The sequence below is a fragment of the Bipolaris oryzae genome (genome assembly GCF_000523455.1).
Source record: "Bipolaris oryzae ATCC 44560 unplaced genomic scaffold scaffold_1, whole genome shotgun sequence".
In the NCBI taxonomy this organism is placed as follows: Eukaryota; Fungi; Ascomycota; class Dothideomycetes; order Pleosporales; family Pleosporaceae; genus Bipolaris; species Bipolaris oryzae.
This window is the reverse complement of record NW_006911277.1, coordinates 117747-136208: the sequence shown is the minus strand read 5'-3', so window position 1 is coordinate 136208 and position 18462 is coordinate 117747. Positions and strand designations below refer to the sequence as shown.

The window sequence follows — 18462 nt, the reverse complement described above, 5'->3', positions numbered from 1 at the left end:
AGCGGGTTTGAAAACCTTCGTGTCTAATGTCTACTAAAAAGCGTTTCATCAAGGGACGTTTCAGGTCATGATAGAGGACGGCACAGTCGATGGCACAGTCATACTCTATGTACGACCCTATATAACCTGCTCTACCCCGAAACATGTGCGACGACATCCAAACAGTCTAGCGCACCCAAGCCATGCCGTCTAAAAAACTGGTGCACTCAGACTGACATCGGCAAAGGCATGGCTTGAGACACGATAAGTCAAGAAACAAACTTCCGTCGTCGGATCATCAAGGCCGCCAAATCAGGAGTCTGCCTTCCAAGGACACTACCGCAAGTGCATTTACTATTGGCTGAAGGGGCAACGAAGAAGGCAATTGAAGACGCTTTTGATTCTGGCATACATATGTGGACGACATGAAGAGCTACGCTGCATGTTTTCGCTGTCGGAGCTGGGGATGCTATATATGCATTCTGTGAGTGCGGTGAAGGAGCATTGGACTACAGCGATTGAGGCGCCTGCAGATGGATGATTCAAAGAAGATATGTCATATTTTATCGAGTCTCCGTTGAAAATGGGACGCCGAATATGCTTGTTCAGGTGCTTATTTCTCTGCTTGCTCTTCATTTGGGGCCACTTGAACTGTTGTTTCGTATCTGGGTATTATACAAGCGCTGAATTAGTTTTTTTGTGCGCACAGCAATAAGAAACAATGGACACATTTCCTGACTACGAGGGAATTGTCACAATTATGGATGACGATAAGACGAATGGTAACTCACACGTACCAAGATAGCAGAAATAAACTCGACGGGTTTTCGAAATAAGAAGCTGATTCTCAATCCCACGCTAGTCTGTAGTAATATATAGAGTATTGATAGATTATTTTGGAGACACTGACAATGTGATGTTCCATTGCTTTATATAATATGAACGTCGTTCCTGAATATGTACGGTTGATGCTCACGGCCACATAATCATCCAATGGACACTCTTTTTTCTGGATCATCTCCGAATGATCGAGATGACCTACAGGTGTGTAGGAAATACTGATTTAATAACCCCTACGCTGTATACCTGCTGTTAACTTACGCCAGAGCCAAAATTCCTATTTGTATCACTCAAATCCTATTAGTGGGCTTGGCTCATCAGGACATCAAAAGAGGGCTTTTGGTACTTTTCATCACAGCAGAATGAAGCGTGATATTTATGTATGTATGGGGATCGAAGACGACTGCTGCACCCCATCATAATCTATCGAGTAGATACAAGGGTTTACCGCACCTCATCCGCACCTCCGCTACACTCTATAGCAAGCCTCTTTCTCTCCCGTTAAGAATAACGGAATCTCCAAGATACATTTCCCAGCCATAAACAATTTCCGTCTCCAATACTTCGACTACTCTAGCTTTGGCAAGCGTACTAAACATTACCCCAATGGCAGCAAGGTGCTCCGCATCGGCAACTGCATCAAGGACCCCGGCCAGAAAATAAAGCCGGGTTTGGGCTGAGATTAAGAATAAATGGATTTGATTAACACATCATGTTGGCTAGGGCGAGATAATGTAAATATGCTATAGTAGTCAACTGCAACCAAAGCACCTAACAAGAATAAAGACATGTTGTAGTAGTGGGGCTACACATTTTCCTGTTGAGAAGAAGATACATAATTGTATAATACGATGCATCATATTCAATGACCGCAACCCGTCGTATCGCCCGTCTATTCTTTTGCCGGCGGCAGCTTCCGTATGTTTTCTTTTGGATGAGAAACGCCTTCGCCACCAACCAGTATCAGACGAAACGCGGTACAATGTCCGCAGGACGAAGTGGTAAAAATAGTCACGACTAATCAAAGCTGAAATATGTCCGGTTGTTGAGTGCGAGCTGAAGGCGCAGGTAACGAATGAAGTGTGAGTATTGGGTAGTAATCTCAAGTTTGGGAGCCGTCGTCATGTTGGTCTCACAAAGTGGGGCCGGAATTGCGCCACAACATGGTTTCCAACACCAACTGTTCTTTCCTCATCTCCTCCACGCAAACAAAGAGTCGAATCCAATCTCACCCCAGAGAATCGGGAATACACCCTGAATACCGAGCGTCCGGTCATTTTCAAGCCGTAAAGAGGGTGTTCGCACCATTCAAGCTTGCCCCGAACCGCAACTCTTCGCGGTACTCGGCTGAACCAACAAAGCTTCATGCCCCTGTGGCGCAAACATGCCCGGAGCCCGTTTTCGCAACCGCCTCAAGAACATTGGGACTAGGACTGACCATTTTATACGAAAAGCAGCTTGGTACACGTGCAAATGTCTCTTTTGGACAGTCTGCTCGCCCTGTGTTTGTTGCATTGTACTGGTAATGCCTAACCAGAGTAGACGAACGTTCGGAGTATCCGCCGAGGCCCCAAAACCCATGGTGCCGTGCCCCCGCAGACGCGCTCTGAGTATCACGTCGACAGGCTTACAGCAATACCAAAGAACGTTTCCACAAAATCGATCCGCCTTTATGACCAAACTTCCCTTGGAGATAAGGCGAATGATCTATGAAAAAGCACTGGGCGAGGTGCCAATACATCTTTCACTTGTCAATGGCCAGTTAAATGCCCGGCGATGTGCTATTCGAGGTTGTGCCTGCTACCTCCAGCCCCTTTCGAATAAACACAAACTCCACATTGCACTTCCGTTGTTGAGGACGTGTCGCCGTATGTAAGTATTACCCACGTGATATTTCAGTACAGAGAGTGTAGACATTTTGCACGACGACCCTGCCAAAAGGCTGTAGGGCGAAACCGATACGAGGACACGTTGATTACGTCAACGGCGTAGTATCATAGCTAATTGATGAATGATCAGCTACTCAGAAGCCGTCGAATACCTTTACAATTCCAACAAATTCTTCATCTCTACAGATGTAGAGGACTACCCTACAATGGGCTACTTGCCATTTTTCATCCAACCCCAACGGATGAATCAAATCACCAATCTCCGCATCGACTGGGACCTCGATCGCCATGGTTTCTTTCAAGCCGACCTCATGCCTCAAGTACATCGAGATGAGTGGGACAGGACGTGGGATGTGCTGGGTAGGATGAGTGGTCTCCGGACACTGCACATACGGCTCTTCTTCTTTCTAGACCTCTGGCTCCAATGCTACGGAGACTTTTGGGAACAGAACGGAAAAGCACTTCTTAAACCTATCACGACCATGACTGCACCAAGAGACTTTACTGTGACGCTTCCAGATTGGAGGTGTTCTACGGATCTTGATGTTGGGAAGTCGAGATGCGTCTTCCAGCTGCCAGAACGGAGTGAGGATAGCGTACCGTAAACCGGCGGTCTCAGATATGGGATTTATGCATCTTTAGACTGCATGGCTTTTGGAAATGAACAGACGGTCAGGCGGAGACGGCAGCTTGGATTGACGAGGACGGATATTTGGCCCCTTGCCCTAAGGCCTTTTACGTCTCTGAAGAGAATTGACATTTTCATGAAAGGGGCTTAAGCAGGCATACAGGATCCCACAGCTTTCATCTAAAGAGACATCGAGTTGAATACTACCGTTGGCAACGTACTATAAGGCCGTGGCTCATAGAGACGGGCACCGCTGTCCACCTTCCATTCGTATCCACTCTGCAAGCCACAAGATGGTGCCGGCCCGCCGAAAGGCCGATGGATTCCCGCCACACCGGACCACAAGGCGAAAGAAGCAAGATGCGGCCAAGACGGGGAGGAGATGATGCATGAGGCGTACCTCTCAGCCGTCAGTATTGTTGCTCCGAGTACTTTGCTCGGGCCTGTTCACGTATCTTATCGCAGCATTGGAAAACGTGAACGGCTACATGTGCTTGGCAGGCTCGGCAGGCTAACCGGGCTGGGGTAGTTTTACTCCATCGTCCTGTTCTCCGCTGCAGCACCAAGAACTTTGACTGGGGTAGCTCACCCACGTGCAGAAGCAATGGAGCTGACGTCGAGGTCCCCCAGCCGTGTAGCTCGTCGGCGTCTTTGGACCGTCCGAGGCATTGAGTAGAGATTGCTTCTCCCCCCATGCAGATAAGAAGCCGCATAGCCGCAGTCATGTCTGTTCTGCAGGGGCCGTTCCTTTTTGCAACTCTCCGGACCTCGCTGGCTTGACAATTGCTCACGATGCGCTCTCTCATCGCCGCCTCTGTCCTCCTTGGACTCGCATCTGCTGCTGCCGTACCTGCAGTTGCGCCTCGTACCGGAGGCCACGGCCATGGCCATGGAAAAAAGTTCAATGTCCAGGTTGGGCCTCGCCCATACTACCTCGTCGACGACATGGACGACGGGCCATTGAAGGAGAAGCTGGAGAGCTGCTCGGAGCAAGAATTCGAGACGTCAGACTTTGTCCTGGCGCATCGTGGAGCGCCGCTCCAATTCCCCGAGCATACCCTCGCGAGCTACAAAGCGGCGCATCGTATGGGCGCTGGTATCATTGAATGCGATGTTGCATTCACAAAGGACAAGCAGCTCGTCTGCCGCCACGCCCAATGCGACTTGCACACGACCACCAACATCCTCGACACCCCCCTCGCTGCAAAGTGCACCAAGCCCTTTTCTCCCGCTGCCAATGGCACCGCTGCATCGGCCAAGTGCTGCACTTCAGACATTACACTCGAGGAGTTTGGCACTCTCTGCGGAAAAATGGACGGCTTCAACCCCAACGCCACAACCGCCAAACAATACATGGACGGAACCCAATACTTCCGAACAGACCTCTACGCCCAACATTGCCCCAAACTCATGACCGTCGATGAGTACATCCCCCTCGTAGATAGCTGGGGCCTGAAATACACACCTGAACTTAAGACCCCTGAGGTACCGATGCCGTTTGACGGCTACACCCAAGAGCAATACGCCCAGGACCTCGTCGACAAATTCCGCGAGTACGACATCGATCCCTCCCGCGTCTGGCTGCAATCTTTCTTGCCAGACGACATCTTCTACTGGATCGACAACGAACCAGAGTTCGGCAACCAAGCCGTCTACCTCGACGAACGCGTCGATACCCCTGCTGGCTACGCAAACGCTACAGCTAACATCCCTGACCTCGCTGCCCGCGGCGTCAAGATCATGGCGCCTGCCATGTTCGCTCTCACTAAGCTCGATGACAAGGGCAAGATCGTGCCATCAGAGTATGCTCTGGCGTGTCAGGAGCATGGCTTGGATATGATTGCGTGGTCGTTTGAGCGGTCCGGTTGGCTGCAAATTGATGGCGGGGGGTACTACTATCAGTATGTGCTGAATGCTACGAATAATGATGGGGATATGTATACTGTGTTGGATGTGCTGGCGCAAGATGTGGGGATCCTGGGCATGTTTACGGATTGGCCGGCTACGGTTACTTACTATGCTAATTGCTTTGGGTTGTGAGGAGTGGAAGAAAAAGGGAATGATAGATGATTAGATAATGTTGAATAAAAGTATTGAACATGAATCATGTCAGTGATTTGAAGTTGATTAAATGTTTGTGATGGTAGTGTTATATACAGCGTATTAGACTCACTCCTCAAAAGTGATGTTGTACAAGTCACTCCTCCCCTTCCTCCGCACCCCCATCCTCCGGCCTCACCAGCCGTACACACCCATCCCCCATATCCCAATCCACCCCACAACTCTGATACGGCATCACCACCACGGCATCCCTCGGCCGCGTAACTCCCCTCACACTCTCCATCAACACATCCTCAAGCTGCAACCAATTCCTCTCCCACAACCCCTGCGGACTCGGATCAATGAGCACAACATATAGTTCCCTCAACCCCTGCATTCCCGCGATAATCCCCCACCCCGTCTCCCAATTCGCAGTATCCTCGCGATATGCCACGCGACTCGAGGGACCACGCCGGAGATACGGTAGCGCGCGGATGGCCCAGCGGAGATGCAGCGTGCGGATCGTGTTGAGTCGGAGTTGGGGGACGGAAGATGGGAGGTAGAGTAGGTGCGTGATGTGGAGAAGGGAGAAGGTGTGTGTGCGGTAGAGATGCGGGATTGCTTCTGCGTATCTATACACAGTTAGCTATTTCCCATTCATATCCAAGTGGGAGTGTGAAGGAAAGAGAAGACATACATGCGTCTACATGTTCGCACCAGGGCTGCAGCGCTGGAATCTAGTCTTGCGCCTTTTTTACCACCGACGAGGACGCGACAGGTACATTGGTGCTTGCCTTTGTGAGACATGGAGGTTTCGCACTGGCAGATACAATGGCCGAACCGCCGCTTTTGGCTCAGTGTCAGGTGCACGACTTCCTCGCCCATGACAAATTCGTACACCATTCTGCGCAACTCAATTGGTAGACGGGCGAAGAATAGCGATTGGCCCTGCGCCAGTGTGCGCGCGTCAAGTTCGACATTGGGTTCGGAGGGCGTCGTCGAGCCCAGTCTGGATTTGCGGGGGCGGGTGGTAGTTGCGGAGTCGGGAGCGGATGACTTTAGTGAAAAAGACATTCGCGATTTGGGTTTTGAGGATGATGACGAGGGTTCTGAAGATGCGAGGTCGTGCGGACTCCAGTGAATCCCTGGTATGCGGGCGCGGAGGGTGGCTTTGAGCTTCATTGTGGGTAGAGGGGGAGTGGGTATGGTCGCGTGCGGATGTGACGGAGGTGGAGTCTCACGGATATAAAGATGAGGTGTGGTTAAAGAGAGTGGTATGACATGGTGTACTTTCCTTGCGTCAGCCCAGGCGCCTGCACGCAGGTAAGATTCCGGGGGTGGTTCCAAGGTGGGCCACAGAGCGGTGATGGAGTGGTTTCCCCGGGTCAGCAGCGGGGGAGGGGATGGATGGGCCGCGTTGCTTGTTTCGAACAAGCTCCGGATGGAGGGGTGGAACTTGGTGGGGTGCGAGTGGTGTTTATTTATTTAATGCTAAATTCCCCACGAGGCTGAGATGGGAGAGAGACCTGAATCTTGAGATTTCCATGTGCTTTTATATCCTAAGAATTGAGCTGTTGTCAAGGATGGCCCCACGTTGTTTTGGCGAATGACAGGTAGTTGACAAGTTTCGCATTCTGTCGCTCTATTTGGTAACGCGGCATTGAAAGGTTGCATTTTAGTCGAGTTGATGATTACGCGATAACTAAGAAGAGCATTAAAAAGACCAAAAATATGGATACATGGCTGACAAGGAACAAGACATGGTTGTGGGTACAGTAGCACGCCTAATTGGTTTCCTGTTCTCCCGTCAACTTTGTACTTCCCGTACAGTACTAGCGCCTTACAGGGGTAGTGTTCAGCTGCCAGCGAATGCCAACATGGCACCTATCCCTCTACTCTCCTCCTCATGCCTACAGTACTGCCCTATCTAGCTACGACTTCAGTGTTCTCGATGGCTGCCAAATCATTTTTCAAAATTTAATCTCGCTATTATTTGCGGAGGGCCCACTGCCCAATGTCAGATCCGTTAAGCATTGCAGGTTCTGTCGTGGGCATAGCGGCTGCGGGAGTACAGGTATCTATATCGCTGTTTGCTCTTGTAGAGACGGTCAGCACTGCCAGTGAGAGAGTCGAGAGTATTGCGAATGATATCAGTAGTACCTGCGGGATCTTGTGAGTCTCTTTCTTTTTATGCCTGTCAAGCCATCTCCAGGTTACAGCCTTGCTCAGTGGTGTTCACACCGCTATACAGAAACCAACTGCGGGATCTCATAACGCCTCAATCCCGGCCCAATGACACCCACACTTCCATTTTCAACTCCAACGCGCTCTCAGACATATCTTCAGCTCTGCACCATTGCCAATCTATCTTCGGCCAGGTTAAGAAGTACCTTGAACGAGCGACCAGACAAGTCAAAGGAATAATACCACCACCCAACTCTAAAATCAAGCTCTCTCGCTCTGAAAAGGCTAAATGGCCCTTCCTGCAACCACAATTTAATGACCTACGTACCGATCTTCGAGACTCAAAGACCAATCTCCTGTTGATGGTGGCAGTGGCTAATTTAGCAATCGTGCAAAAACAAAGCTCTGGCAGACGGGTTGATGAACGGGAGCAGACAGAGATGAAGGCAACGATTTTGAGGCTGCAAAGGGCGGGAACTCTCAAAGTAAGTAGCTCAGACGACATGTCTGAGGAAGAAAAGGAGAATGGAGTCAAGAAATTTTTTCAAAAGATCAGCTTTAGGAATGGTGGGCGTAAGAAGAGGCTAGAAGGCGATGTCGATGACAACAAGGATAGGAATAACGAGAAAGATGCGGAAACTACCGTAGGGGCGGAGCAAGTCACATCAAATGAAGCCGTGCGACAGCAAAGTAATCCAAATCAGCCGCCAGCTGCAGACACCAATTTAACTCACCAAAACCAGCTGGCCTCGGGAGAACGTAATACATCTCAGGCAGACTGCTCTCCAGTTTCCGGCAGTCTGCCTACAGAAGCTCTTCTGAGCAAGACATCAGCTAGGAATAGTGAAGGCTTAATCAAGGCAGACGCCGGCCGATCTGCAACACCAAATTCCGAAAACGCCCAGGACAATATCGAGAAAGATGTATCCCAAAACCATCAGACGAGTAAGACGCTTCATGCACGAAGAGCAGCAATACATGGGCCATTCACCGAAACAAAAACGAATTCCAGTCTACTACACAAGAGTAAGCAACACCAACAGGGACCACCAGAAGGAGCAGCCCCCCAAAAAAGCGAGGCTACCAATGTCGAAGAACCCAAATCAAGCTCTCCTGGTACCAAAACGAATGATGTTCATGAATTTCTACAAGCATGGACATTCAGCGTGCTTCCTGGCCTAAGCTCTGGCTTTGGCGCTTCTCTAGGCATTGTAGAACTCACTTTGCTGGAGACAGAGATCCACGCCACTCTACAGAAGCAAGAGGCACAAAACCGTAGTCCCTTGAAAACTTTACACGACCTTAACAGCTACCAACGGCATCTCATCCTCGCCCACATTGAATCCAGAGACGCTAAGCTGTTACATGTAGATGTGTGGCACAAAGAGAGCGTACCTACCGTCTTTGGTCAGCTCGACATTGTGACTTTGGTTTGGATTACATCTTCAGCGGAAAGGAAAGAAGGACCTATTGATATCGAGACGCTCTTTAGGGAGAAAGAGGCTATTCCAAGCGAGGCGAAGGCAACAATCAACTTCAAAGATGCCGTGGGAAGGAAATTCACGTTTCCGTATCATCTAGTCAAGTCGTGGAAGGTAAGTTGATACCCACGTACCCCTGATATATGTAATTGTTCCATCGCAGCTAATCCACCACTATAGAGTATGGAAGAACTCATCAAGCAAGCCTTCCTCCATGTCGATATAATTGGGCCTCATATCCAAGAAGGCCATTACGATCTTATGGGGCCTGACGGCCAGGTCATCCTTCCACAGGTCTGGCAATACCTAGTACAGCCAGGTTGGAATGTGACCATGCACATGTGGCCTATGCCTGAGCCCTCTCAGCCTGCACCTCCACCTGAACCTTCGGATCCACTTCGAAACCGTCCTCCATCCCCACCACCACCACCTCCACCACCTCCACCTGAAGCAACATACTTTTCTGCTGGTACTTTGGATGACAGCGACTCGGAAATTAGCAGTACTTCAAAAACGGTTCCTAGTCCTTTCTTCAGATGGGCGGCCGGCAAGTCCAGCTCTGGAGCAACCAAATTGAAGATGGACAAGGGAAAGCCGAGTTCTAAGCTCGTGGAAGAGTGGAATGGTAAGAATAGAGATAAGGTTGTGGAGAGCTTGTTACTTAAATGGACTGGTGATGAAGAGGTTCATATTGTGTGAAATTAGAGGACGACGCTGAATGGGTACTGCGAAGTCTAAGCCGAAAAGCACTGAAATCTCACATCCCCTTCTTTTTTATCCCCAAATTCGCGACGATCTGGCCGTTGCTAGGAACCCGATGGCCTATTCCTGGCTTAAATCCGTAGATTCGTAGAAAAATAGTTGAACGACTTATCGGAAGTACCTGGAACAATCTATAAGAAACTCTATCTTCTCGAGCAGGTTACGCTATAACGCGAATAAGCCTCTCGATTGGTAGAGACTTCGTACTTAGCACATTGGATATTACGTGTGATGTTCTGTAGTACATGGTATAAGTTTTGTATATGGAGACGCTAAAATGATGATGGGGCTCTACTTCGGATGATTCTATACCTCATTTATTATAGAGAAATCCAAGTATATTCTTTATAACCACAACTCTAATTGGTATAGATCGTACTATTTATAATATAACTCTTACTCTCAATCCCGGTCTGTATCGTCCCCTTGCTAGTGGCCCACATACGAAACTTGTGCCATGTACCACAGTAAGATGCTCGGATGGCTGCGGACGGGTGAAGGTTGTTGAGTTCCCGTTTAGGTTATATTCATCACTCCACAAGGGCAGGGATCTCTATTCGTGTGACGGTGTTTCCAATATTCTATAAGGGCACTGTAACTTAGGGCTTCTTCTCTCTCTTTTACTTTCCTCCCTTGTTTTTTATCTTTCTTTTGAGAAATGAAGGTCGAAAAAAAGGAAGAAGAGTGCAAAAAGAGAGATAAAGACTGGAGGAAGTACAATGAGAGGTGGAAAGGCATATTTCTTTTCTTTCTCTCTTTTTCTTTTCGCCTTACTAACGTAAAATTATTGAATTTAGCTAGAGCCTATGTCAAGCAGGGCCCGCCTGCTTACAGGAGTTACGAATATCCGTTGTAGGGGTACTCTATGATCTTCACCCTACGGAAGTCGTGGAATCACACAATACGATAGAAGCGGGGTTTAGCTTTTGATATCGGCTTAGAAGAGACAAGCATATTCCGTCAATGTCCGTAGCACTAACAATCACATCCAACACAAAGCTGGGCTGATGTTCTACATCAGAGTCTATTTTAAGTAGGACGAAGAGAACTATATAAACTAGAGAGATCTCTCTAGTTTTTGTCTACTACATAGCAAATATTCACTCATACTCCAGTACCACAGACGATTCGCAAAACATGAGATCTTTCTCTACCACCTTTTTCGCTTTGCTAGCATGGATCCCTACTATCCCAGCAGAATCGTATTGCGGCATTGTAAGTCTTGATTCTTGGTATGAGAATAGGAAAATACACTAGTATCTATGTGTACCGGCATAAATTGCGACAATATTAGACAAATTCTTGCTAACGGTGTTGAAGTGTGAGGTGTACGGCAACAAAAGAATCCTCTTTTATTGCGGTCTTCACAGCACGGATGCGAGGTATTGCACAACCTTCTGCGACGTGGACCAGGTTATTTTTCATAAAGAAGCCTGCTGCGTATGTACACATACTACAATAACTCTCAAGACTTTCAATACTGACTCACACGGTATAGAATATCGTCTGTTGAAGTTCAATTATGGAACGTGGTATACGAGGTTGAACTTCACTTTTCCATTGTTGGTATGGGTCATTTAGATGGGGTCGAAGTTCAATATTTAACTGCTGTTGAATCAAGTCAATAATTTGCCCATCTGCTTCGTATGTTACAAATAACAAGAGACAGCATTCCCACCTGTGACGGAAGATAAATATTTGGAAGACCACTCAAGTTCATATCAGAGAGGTGGTGATCATCGCGGGGTGAGTATCACGTAGCTGGCATCTTGCCTAGACTGGGCCCCTGAGAGGATGCTGAGGCGAGGGAGGATAGGACTGGAAAGCAATGGGTATGAAAGATGAACAGATTTTATTATTACCAATGAAATTTGTTCATTCTTTGAAAATTTCAATTCAGATCCTATAGTTACTACTATTACTGCGTCCGTGTACTAAGCCTGATGTCTCTAATGGCTACCATCACTTATGTGCTGTCTTGGCACAACTACGACCACGTGACTCTGCATCCCGTGCTAATTGCTACTGGGTCTTCAACTCTTTACAACCTTCGATCCGGGTTTCAAAATTATCACTATTGCTATGATTTCATTATAGTCTGAGATCGGGGCTATGTAACAAATTGTGTGTGTACATATGCGAGGTGGCGAGCTTCACCAGGGCGGGGGTGCCACGGGCCAACACAGCCACAGCCCAGCCCCAGGCCTCCCGGAATGACTGCTTGCATCAAATCAAGTTGTCATAGACTTAAAAACCGCCAAAGAAGTGAAATCAAACTTCACTGTAGCCCGGGCCTTTGGTAGCACCATGCGAAAACGCTATCGCGCCTGTGAAGAATGTCACCGTCTCAAAATCAAATGCGACGTGAGCACCTCCCCACAACCAGGCATTTGCGAGCGGTGCCATCGCAACGATCTTGAGTGTGTACCGGCTGCACCACGCCTACAACGCGACCGCATTAGTGAGCTCGAATCCCAGGTCCAGGAACTCCAGAATGCGTTGCAGAGACAGTCCCATCAGAACATCTCTACTCCCCCAAGCTGTTCGCCGGGTAGTCTGTCAACGCTAAGCCGTTCTCCCGCAAGCCTCCCTGAAAGCCACCACGACGCCATCTTGTCATTCCTGGATGCGCGCATCCCGCTCTACAAGCAGCAACAGCTACTCCACCACTATGCACTCCAAGCTGAGGCCGCGTGGCCGGCAGTCCGTTTGACTACCAATCTCGAGTTCTACCGAGCAAAATCCCCGGTCCTGCTGGTGGCTGCGCTAGTTTTCTGCATCACACAAGACGCCCAAGGCATTGATCTAGACCTACATGATGAGCTTGTTCGAGAAGCCATGCGCGTACTCGGCGGCGAGGTAATTGCCCGAGGGCAGCGGTCTCTTGAGCTCGTGCAAGCTCTGCTCCTGCCTGCTTTCTACACCAAGAGCACACGCAACGGCCAGCAAGGAAGTTGTTATCAGATCCTCCAACTAGCCACTGACATGGCTATTGACCTGGGAATTGCCGGAGGTTCACTGCAGCCGACACCTCCAGCATTCTTTTGCAGACTCCAGGACACGGCGTCACTCGAGGCACGCCGCACCTGGATAGCCTGCTACATTGCAACCTCTACTTCGTCCATGAGCACCCGTCGACCCAGTCCCGTTCCTTGGGATGCTTACTTGGATGAATGTGTCGGGTACCTAGAGAGCAACGGCGATGCATCCGACCTGCTGTTTTGTCAGATTGCTCGTATCACTCAGCTTGACCAGGAAATCTCCAACCATCTGTGTCTCTGCCAAATATCTACCTATGTAGATGGCAACGACTACAACGTCTACGCAGTCATTGATGCGCTCAAGCTTAAGCTCGACGCATGGGCAGCTCAGATCCCACCCAGTCTCGCACATTCCAAGATACTCAGAGTATATTGGCATGTGTCCATGATACACTTGTATGAGCTTGTGCTACACACTCCCACTAACAAGGCATCTTTTGCATCGCCGTTTATCCCCGGACGCATTCCAGTCAAGGACTTTCCAAAGCCTGCCATGATCATCCCTCCGCTGCGGGAAGCCCTGCAAGCTCTTGTGCAAAACTGCCATGGCGTAATAAAAACAGCAGCTGAAATGGACCCAGCTATGGTTATCGGTCTCCCTTCATTTTGCTTTGCGCCAGCCGTTTTGCATGCTCTTTTCGTGCTCGTTACTACCTTGGTCGCAGCCAACGACCCAGAGAACACATATGGCCAATGTTTGCCAAAAGACTGTTTCCGCATCGAAGAATGCGGCCTTAGACTGCGGAACCTGGTGGCACCTATGAAAGTTCTCGATCCAACGCTGAGCTGCTACACAACCCGCATGATTGATGCGACGGGGTGGCTGGAGGAATGGTATAATGACTACAAGGCCATTCTGCGTAGATATCAGGCAAGCGTTGCCATTTCGTAATCAAGTACGACACATCTTACTTCTTGTTCTTTTAAAGCTATGGCTGAGTAGTTCGGTGAATTTTGACCGATCTAAATGTGCTGTCTGTGTTTTGATTGGTGCATGACTTCACTCTGCATACTGTTGGCAAGCGACACACCGGCACTATCCTTGTGTCAGCCATCTTCCAGACCACAATTAGTTAGGACTTTCCTTCTGATTGAACTTATCTAGATTAGGATAGAAAACGGAGGGGCTGTTCGGTTAGTAGAGCTCCATCTCATCTCTGATCTGATCACGTGGTGGATGACGTGGTGAGCTGGGCCACTCAAATGGGTACAAAACGGATGGTTTGAAAATGAGATGGAAGTTCAGTCCTGATTCAACGAATAGATATTTTTTTGTAGCGGGCTGGCTGTGTTGCTAGAATTCATGAGCAATTGCGAGGCAATCCAGATCTAAACTTAGATAGGGATGGTGGCTACGAATGCTCTAAGTACACAAACGCTCTGTCTTGATTGAACAAAGCACTTCTGGTTCTGTGGCAAACATCGCGGAGACCTATTTCGTAGATGGGAATATTGAGATATTTATCTCAGTTTGACTAAGAGTGAAAAGTTTGTATCGGAGTAATTCTTAACCGCTATTTTTACTACTTCTAATCAAGCCACACAGCCTCATATGGCGCCGCATTATCAGGATAGTGCAACGCAGCTACCTGCGTCAGATTCCGTGTACTAGGCGTCCACCCAAGGATATACATGTATCCCTCTTGTGTATCAGACAAGTACATATAGTCAGTAAGGCCGGTGGGGTCGGCATTCGTTTCGTCCTCCCAAAAGGCTACGCGGAGTCCCGCGGCGGAACCGAGGGTAAGTGGCGCCTCGTAATATGTCAAGGCGTCGGTTGATGCGAGCTTGCCAGTATCGTCGAGCATAAAGGCTGCAACCCAGCCGTTGGCGGCGGCGTTGTTCCAGCCGCGCGTGCTGGTGAATATAGTCTGGCCGTCGCGGGAAAGGCGGACGGCATTGCTGCGGTATGTGTACTTGCCTCGGACCTCTAGAGTACATTGTGTTAGTTGCGTGATATCGCGATCTACAAAGTACATGATGACTTACGATCGGGTATGGCGCTTGCACGTTGAGTGTGCTTCAGATTCGTTTCTTCAACCTCATAAATATCAAGGTATTGGGCTACCAGTCGCAAGTTAGTTTTGTGGCGCACTAATCATTTATGTGGTAATCAGACGTAAATACTCACAGTGCTCGTTGATCTTTTACTTCGGTTAGTTTAAGACGTACACTTGTGTTTTTTCGGCTCACTTACTACATATAACCACTTTCCATCGCTGCTCGGATACACATTTCGTGGACCATCGCCGAATTCTGGGCTTAGATTGATCGAGAGGAGTTTGGCTGTTCCGTTGCTCAAAATGCCATACATGAAGATCGCATCCCAGGCACTTTGATCATATCAGTGAAGGTAGATTGGGAAGCGTAGGAGCTTGTGACTTACAGATGCGGTACAAAACCCTTGCTATTAACATTGACATCGAATCCATGTCCGCCATAAAGCTGGTTTCTCAATGTCAACCAAACTTGGTTTGTTTGGCTTAAACGGCTTTAACTCACAACAGCACTACGGGTTTTGTCGACGCGTGGAATTTCTTGTTGAGGAACATAGAACATTTCGCTGACCACTTCTCCGATGCCACCATCTTCGTCAATCGCATTAACTCTGGCGCCGGAGCCACCAGCAGAGAAGGTGAAGTTTCCGTTGTCTGAGATGTAGCACGAAGATGTAGCTATTCACTTTAGTATTGATGTGGACAACGGTGGTTTTGTGTAGTCAAAACTCACTAACGTTGGCGGTATTGATATGAGTAATTTCATTGTTCACCGTTCTTGACCATGAGAATATTCTGGGCGGCTCACTCATCGTCGTAGCATATATCACATCCCTGGCTGCATTGGATGTAACGTATTGATGTAGACCAAAACCGGGGACGGTAGAGTTGAGTGTCAATGTTTTGGCAACGGTGTCGAAAGCAAGGAGATATAGGCTTGTGTTGGTGTAAGAACCAGTCAAGAGGTGGTGGACACCCATGATGATAGTACGGCGGGACGAGGCAGGTTAATCGGAAAGAACAGTTGAGCGCGAACACGAACTCATTTCTTGTAAAATACTCACATGTAGCGGGGTGATTAGACTCTATTTTAACTCGAAGAAATAAATCTAAGATCAAAGTTGCCTTGATCGTCTACACTACTTCGAGAGTCGGATGGTTTGATTGCCCTCGGGCATTGCCCGCGGCGGTTTCCCCCAGTATACCTACGATCGGCCCTACACCCCGCAAATACCCCGCATACGTTGGGCTCGGCAATACTCTTCGTTTTTTGAAGAAATAGTCTAGCCAAGATGTCCGTAGTGCGAAGCTATGTTCCCTCGCAGCTCTAGTATGTGTCTTGGTGTTGGCATTAGAAGCTTTGACCATCGTCTGTCCTTCCCAAGCCTAGATGGCCATACTCAACCAGCCTGAAAAGCATTTGTACTATTGGTATATGCGAAAGTCTAGAATGATTTTTTCTGTGCGCTTATGGATCTCCTTATATTGCGCTCTAGATGATATTATCGATATCATCTCGCAACGTCTGTAGCTTGTGCGTGAAAATAGATATGGAATTACTGCACCCGGCCTTTAAGGAAACAGAATTAACAAAGATGGTTCTATTACCAGGCAAGAAATACATAAACGCGCGGAACCCATGTTTCCCCACTCCTTTCAAATGGAAGTCTTCCGTGGAGTTTCCCCACGGAACATACTCAGGTTTTCAACAGTGAACACATCATGGTAGATGTAGGCAATTGGCATGGCGATCCCTAGAAATTTACTTGCTGTGACGAGAAAGAGAGTTACAAATCAATCAAATCGGGTCAGATGACGCTTCGAATCGACCTTTTTCTTTGACATGCATGGACATAATGTTATCCTTACATGGATTATGAAAGCTAACTGCAGTTGTGTTTGGTTTTTTGATATAAGATCAACTGCACCTTGTCTACTCTACGTATTCACAGTTTCTAACGCAAAGATGGCCACGAAAACAATCGCCTCATGGGCATTGGCCCTCCAATTTGCTCATATTCCAAATCCCGTTCTTGATATCTCCGTTAAAAGTATCTACAACTGGGCTGGCTGTGCCATTGGTGGGTACTCTCAACCAGCTGCCGGCGTTACTTTCGAAGCTGTGACACCTTTCCTGAGTAGCCAGGGAAATTCTACTATCTTGGCCACAGAGACACTGGTCGACGCCCAGACAGCAGCACTGATCAATGGGATAGCATCTCACGCAGATGATTACGACGATACACATCGGGACAACCCAATTCATCCTTCGGGGCCTGTACTGTCAGCCCTGCTTGCTGTGGCCGAATGGAAAGCGCCGGTATCAGGAAAGGACTTTGTGGCGGCCTTCGTCGCCGGCGTAGAAGCTGAGTGCAAAATTGGCGTCTCGGTTTTCCCAGAACACTATAATGTAGGATGGCGTAAGTTGTTGTGATTGTCTCGTTTTAATCACCAGAGACTGACCTTTGGCCTAGACATTACAAGTACTGTAGGTTCAGTGGGAGCTGCAGTTGCTGTTGGGAAAATACTCGGCTTGGACCTGCCCAAGCTTCAACAGGCCATATCGATTGCGTCCGTGCAGGTCACTGGTATGCACGAATCTTTTGGAACCGATACGAAACCATTCCATGTAGGGCGTGCAGCACAGAATGGACTCATGGCGGCAGGGCTAGCAGAAAAAGGTTTCAGTGGATCTCTTAAAAGTCTAGAAGCACCCAGAGGCTGGTCGCATGTCATCAGTACCCGGGAGAATCTGACCGCTGAAGTGAACACTCTTGGTCAGCGCTGGGAGTTACTGCTCAACACGTTCAAGCCATTCCCTTGCGATCGAATTATACACCCTGCAATCGACGGCTGGATCCAGGTGCGAGAGCAGGCATTGAATGAAGGCTTAGATCTAGGAGAAATCACAAATGTGACAGCACGTACAGCTCCGCGCGTCTTATTCTTAACGGACAACAAGACACCCACAACGGGCCTGGAGGGAAAATTCAGCGTATACCACGCGGCAGCCGTGGCACTCCTCAGTGGTGAAGCCACCCCGACACAGTTCACTAATGAGATGGTACGCAACACGACTGTAATCGCACTGCGGGAGAAGGTGGTGGTGACGAGCGATGAAACAGTCGAAGAACACGAGGCTTATGTCACGGTTGAGTTTTCGGGCGGCAAAAAGATCGAGTTGCATGTCGAGCATGGCCTTGGCAGCTATGAGAACCCGCTGAGTGTTGAATTCCTTCGTACCAAGTTCATTGAGCAAGTTGCAAAGAGGATCGGCGATGTCAGGGCTGAGAAAGCATATACGGCATTTTTGGGCATTGCGAACGTGACAGATGTTGGCATGCTTGCACGGTCGTACAAAGCTTAATGCAATGGCTAGCGATCAGGCAACACAAGGGGCAGGTATTAGAAGAAAGTAAATGGAGGCTGCTGTGCGTATATGCAGAAATGGAGATGGGTGAAGTAGGAAGGTCAGGTGACGGAAGCGGAAGTAATTGCCGACGTACATTCACATATATTTGATCAGCAGGCCATGCCGGAAATGGGCTGGCAGGTATGTTCTTAGTATACTCAGTCATCCGATCTTGATCTTGAAGTCTATTGAGATATCCTGAAGCCTAA

The 18462-nt window shown here is 48.6% G+C and overlaps 7 protein-coding genes across 7 annotated transcripts; 5 read left to right on the top strand and 2 right to left on the bottom strand.

Annotated features, from left to right (window-relative positions):
- Positions 1 to 2830: 2830 nt before the first annotated feature.
- COCMIDRAFT_275 (uncharacterized protein) lies at positions 2831 to 3313 on the top strand (the record flags this gene model as incomplete). Its single annotated transcript, XM_007684107.1, has 1 exon — positions 2831 to 3313. The coding sequence occupies one exon, from the start codon at positions 2831 to 2833 to the stop codon at positions 3311 to 3313; it is 483 nt and encodes a 160-aa protein (XP_007682297.1).
- An 815-nt stretch (positions 3314 to 4128) lies between these two features.
- COCMIDRAFT_80196 (uncharacterized protein) lies at positions 4129 to 5376 on the top strand (the record flags this gene model as incomplete). Its single annotated transcript, XM_007684218.1, has 1 exon — positions 4129 to 5376. One exon carries the CDS (start codon positions 4129 to 4131, stop codon positions 5374 to 5376), a length of 1248 nt encoding a protein of 415 aa, XP_007682408.1.
- A 157-nt stretch (positions 5377 to 5533) lies between these two features.
- Positions 5534 to 6558, bottom strand: COCMIDRAFT_273 (uncharacterized protein; the record flags this gene model as incomplete). The annotated part of the gene is made up of 2 exons (XM_007684106.1): positions 5534 to 6008; positions 6074 to 6558. 2 exons carry the CDS (start codon positions 6556 to 6558, stop codon positions 5534 to 5536), a joined length of 960 nt encoding a protein of 319 aa, XP_007682296.1.
- A 2531-nt stretch (positions 6559 to 9089) lies between these two features.
- COCMIDRAFT_47379 (uncharacterized protein) lies at positions 9090 to 9359 on the top strand (the record flags this gene model as incomplete). Its single annotated transcript, XM_007684194.1, has 2 exons — positions 9090 to 9155; positions 9222 to 9359. Coding segments are annotated over 2 exons (204 nt in total), but the record flags the coding sequence as incomplete, so codon positions are not given.
- Positions 9360 to 12110: 2751 nt separating this feature from the next.
- COCMIDRAFT_80311 (uncharacterized protein) lies at positions 12111 to 13736 on the top strand (the record flags this gene model as incomplete). Its single annotated transcript, XM_007684217.1, has 1 exon — positions 12111 to 13736. One exon carries the CDS (start codon positions 12111 to 12113, stop codon positions 13734 to 13736), a length of 1626 nt encoding a protein of 541 aa, XP_007682407.1.
- A 637-nt stretch (positions 13737 to 14373) lies between these two features.
- On the bottom strand, positions 14374 to 15821 carry COCMIDRAFT_270 (uncharacterized protein; the record flags this gene model as incomplete). Its single annotated transcript, XM_007684105.1, has 7 exons — positions 14374 to 14774; positions 14834 to 14908; positions 14976 to 14988; positions 15042 to 15177; positions 15231 to 15289; positions 15347 to 15519; positions 15575 to 15821. The coding sequence occupies 7 exons, from the start codon at positions 15819 to 15821 to the stop codon at positions 14374 to 14376; spliced, it is 1104 nt and encodes a 367-aa protein (XP_007682295.1).
- A 986-nt stretch (positions 15822 to 16807) lies between these two features.
- Positions 16808 to 18208, top strand: COCMIDRAFT_21443 (uncharacterized protein; the record flags this gene model as incomplete). The annotated part of the gene is made up of 2 exons (XM_007684130.1): positions 16808 to 17261; positions 17316 to 18208. The coding sequence occupies 2 exons, from the start codon at positions 16808 to 16810 to the stop codon at positions 18206 to 18208; spliced, it is 1347 nt and encodes a 448-aa protein (XP_007682320.1).
- Positions 18209 to 18462: the final 254 nt, after the last annotated feature.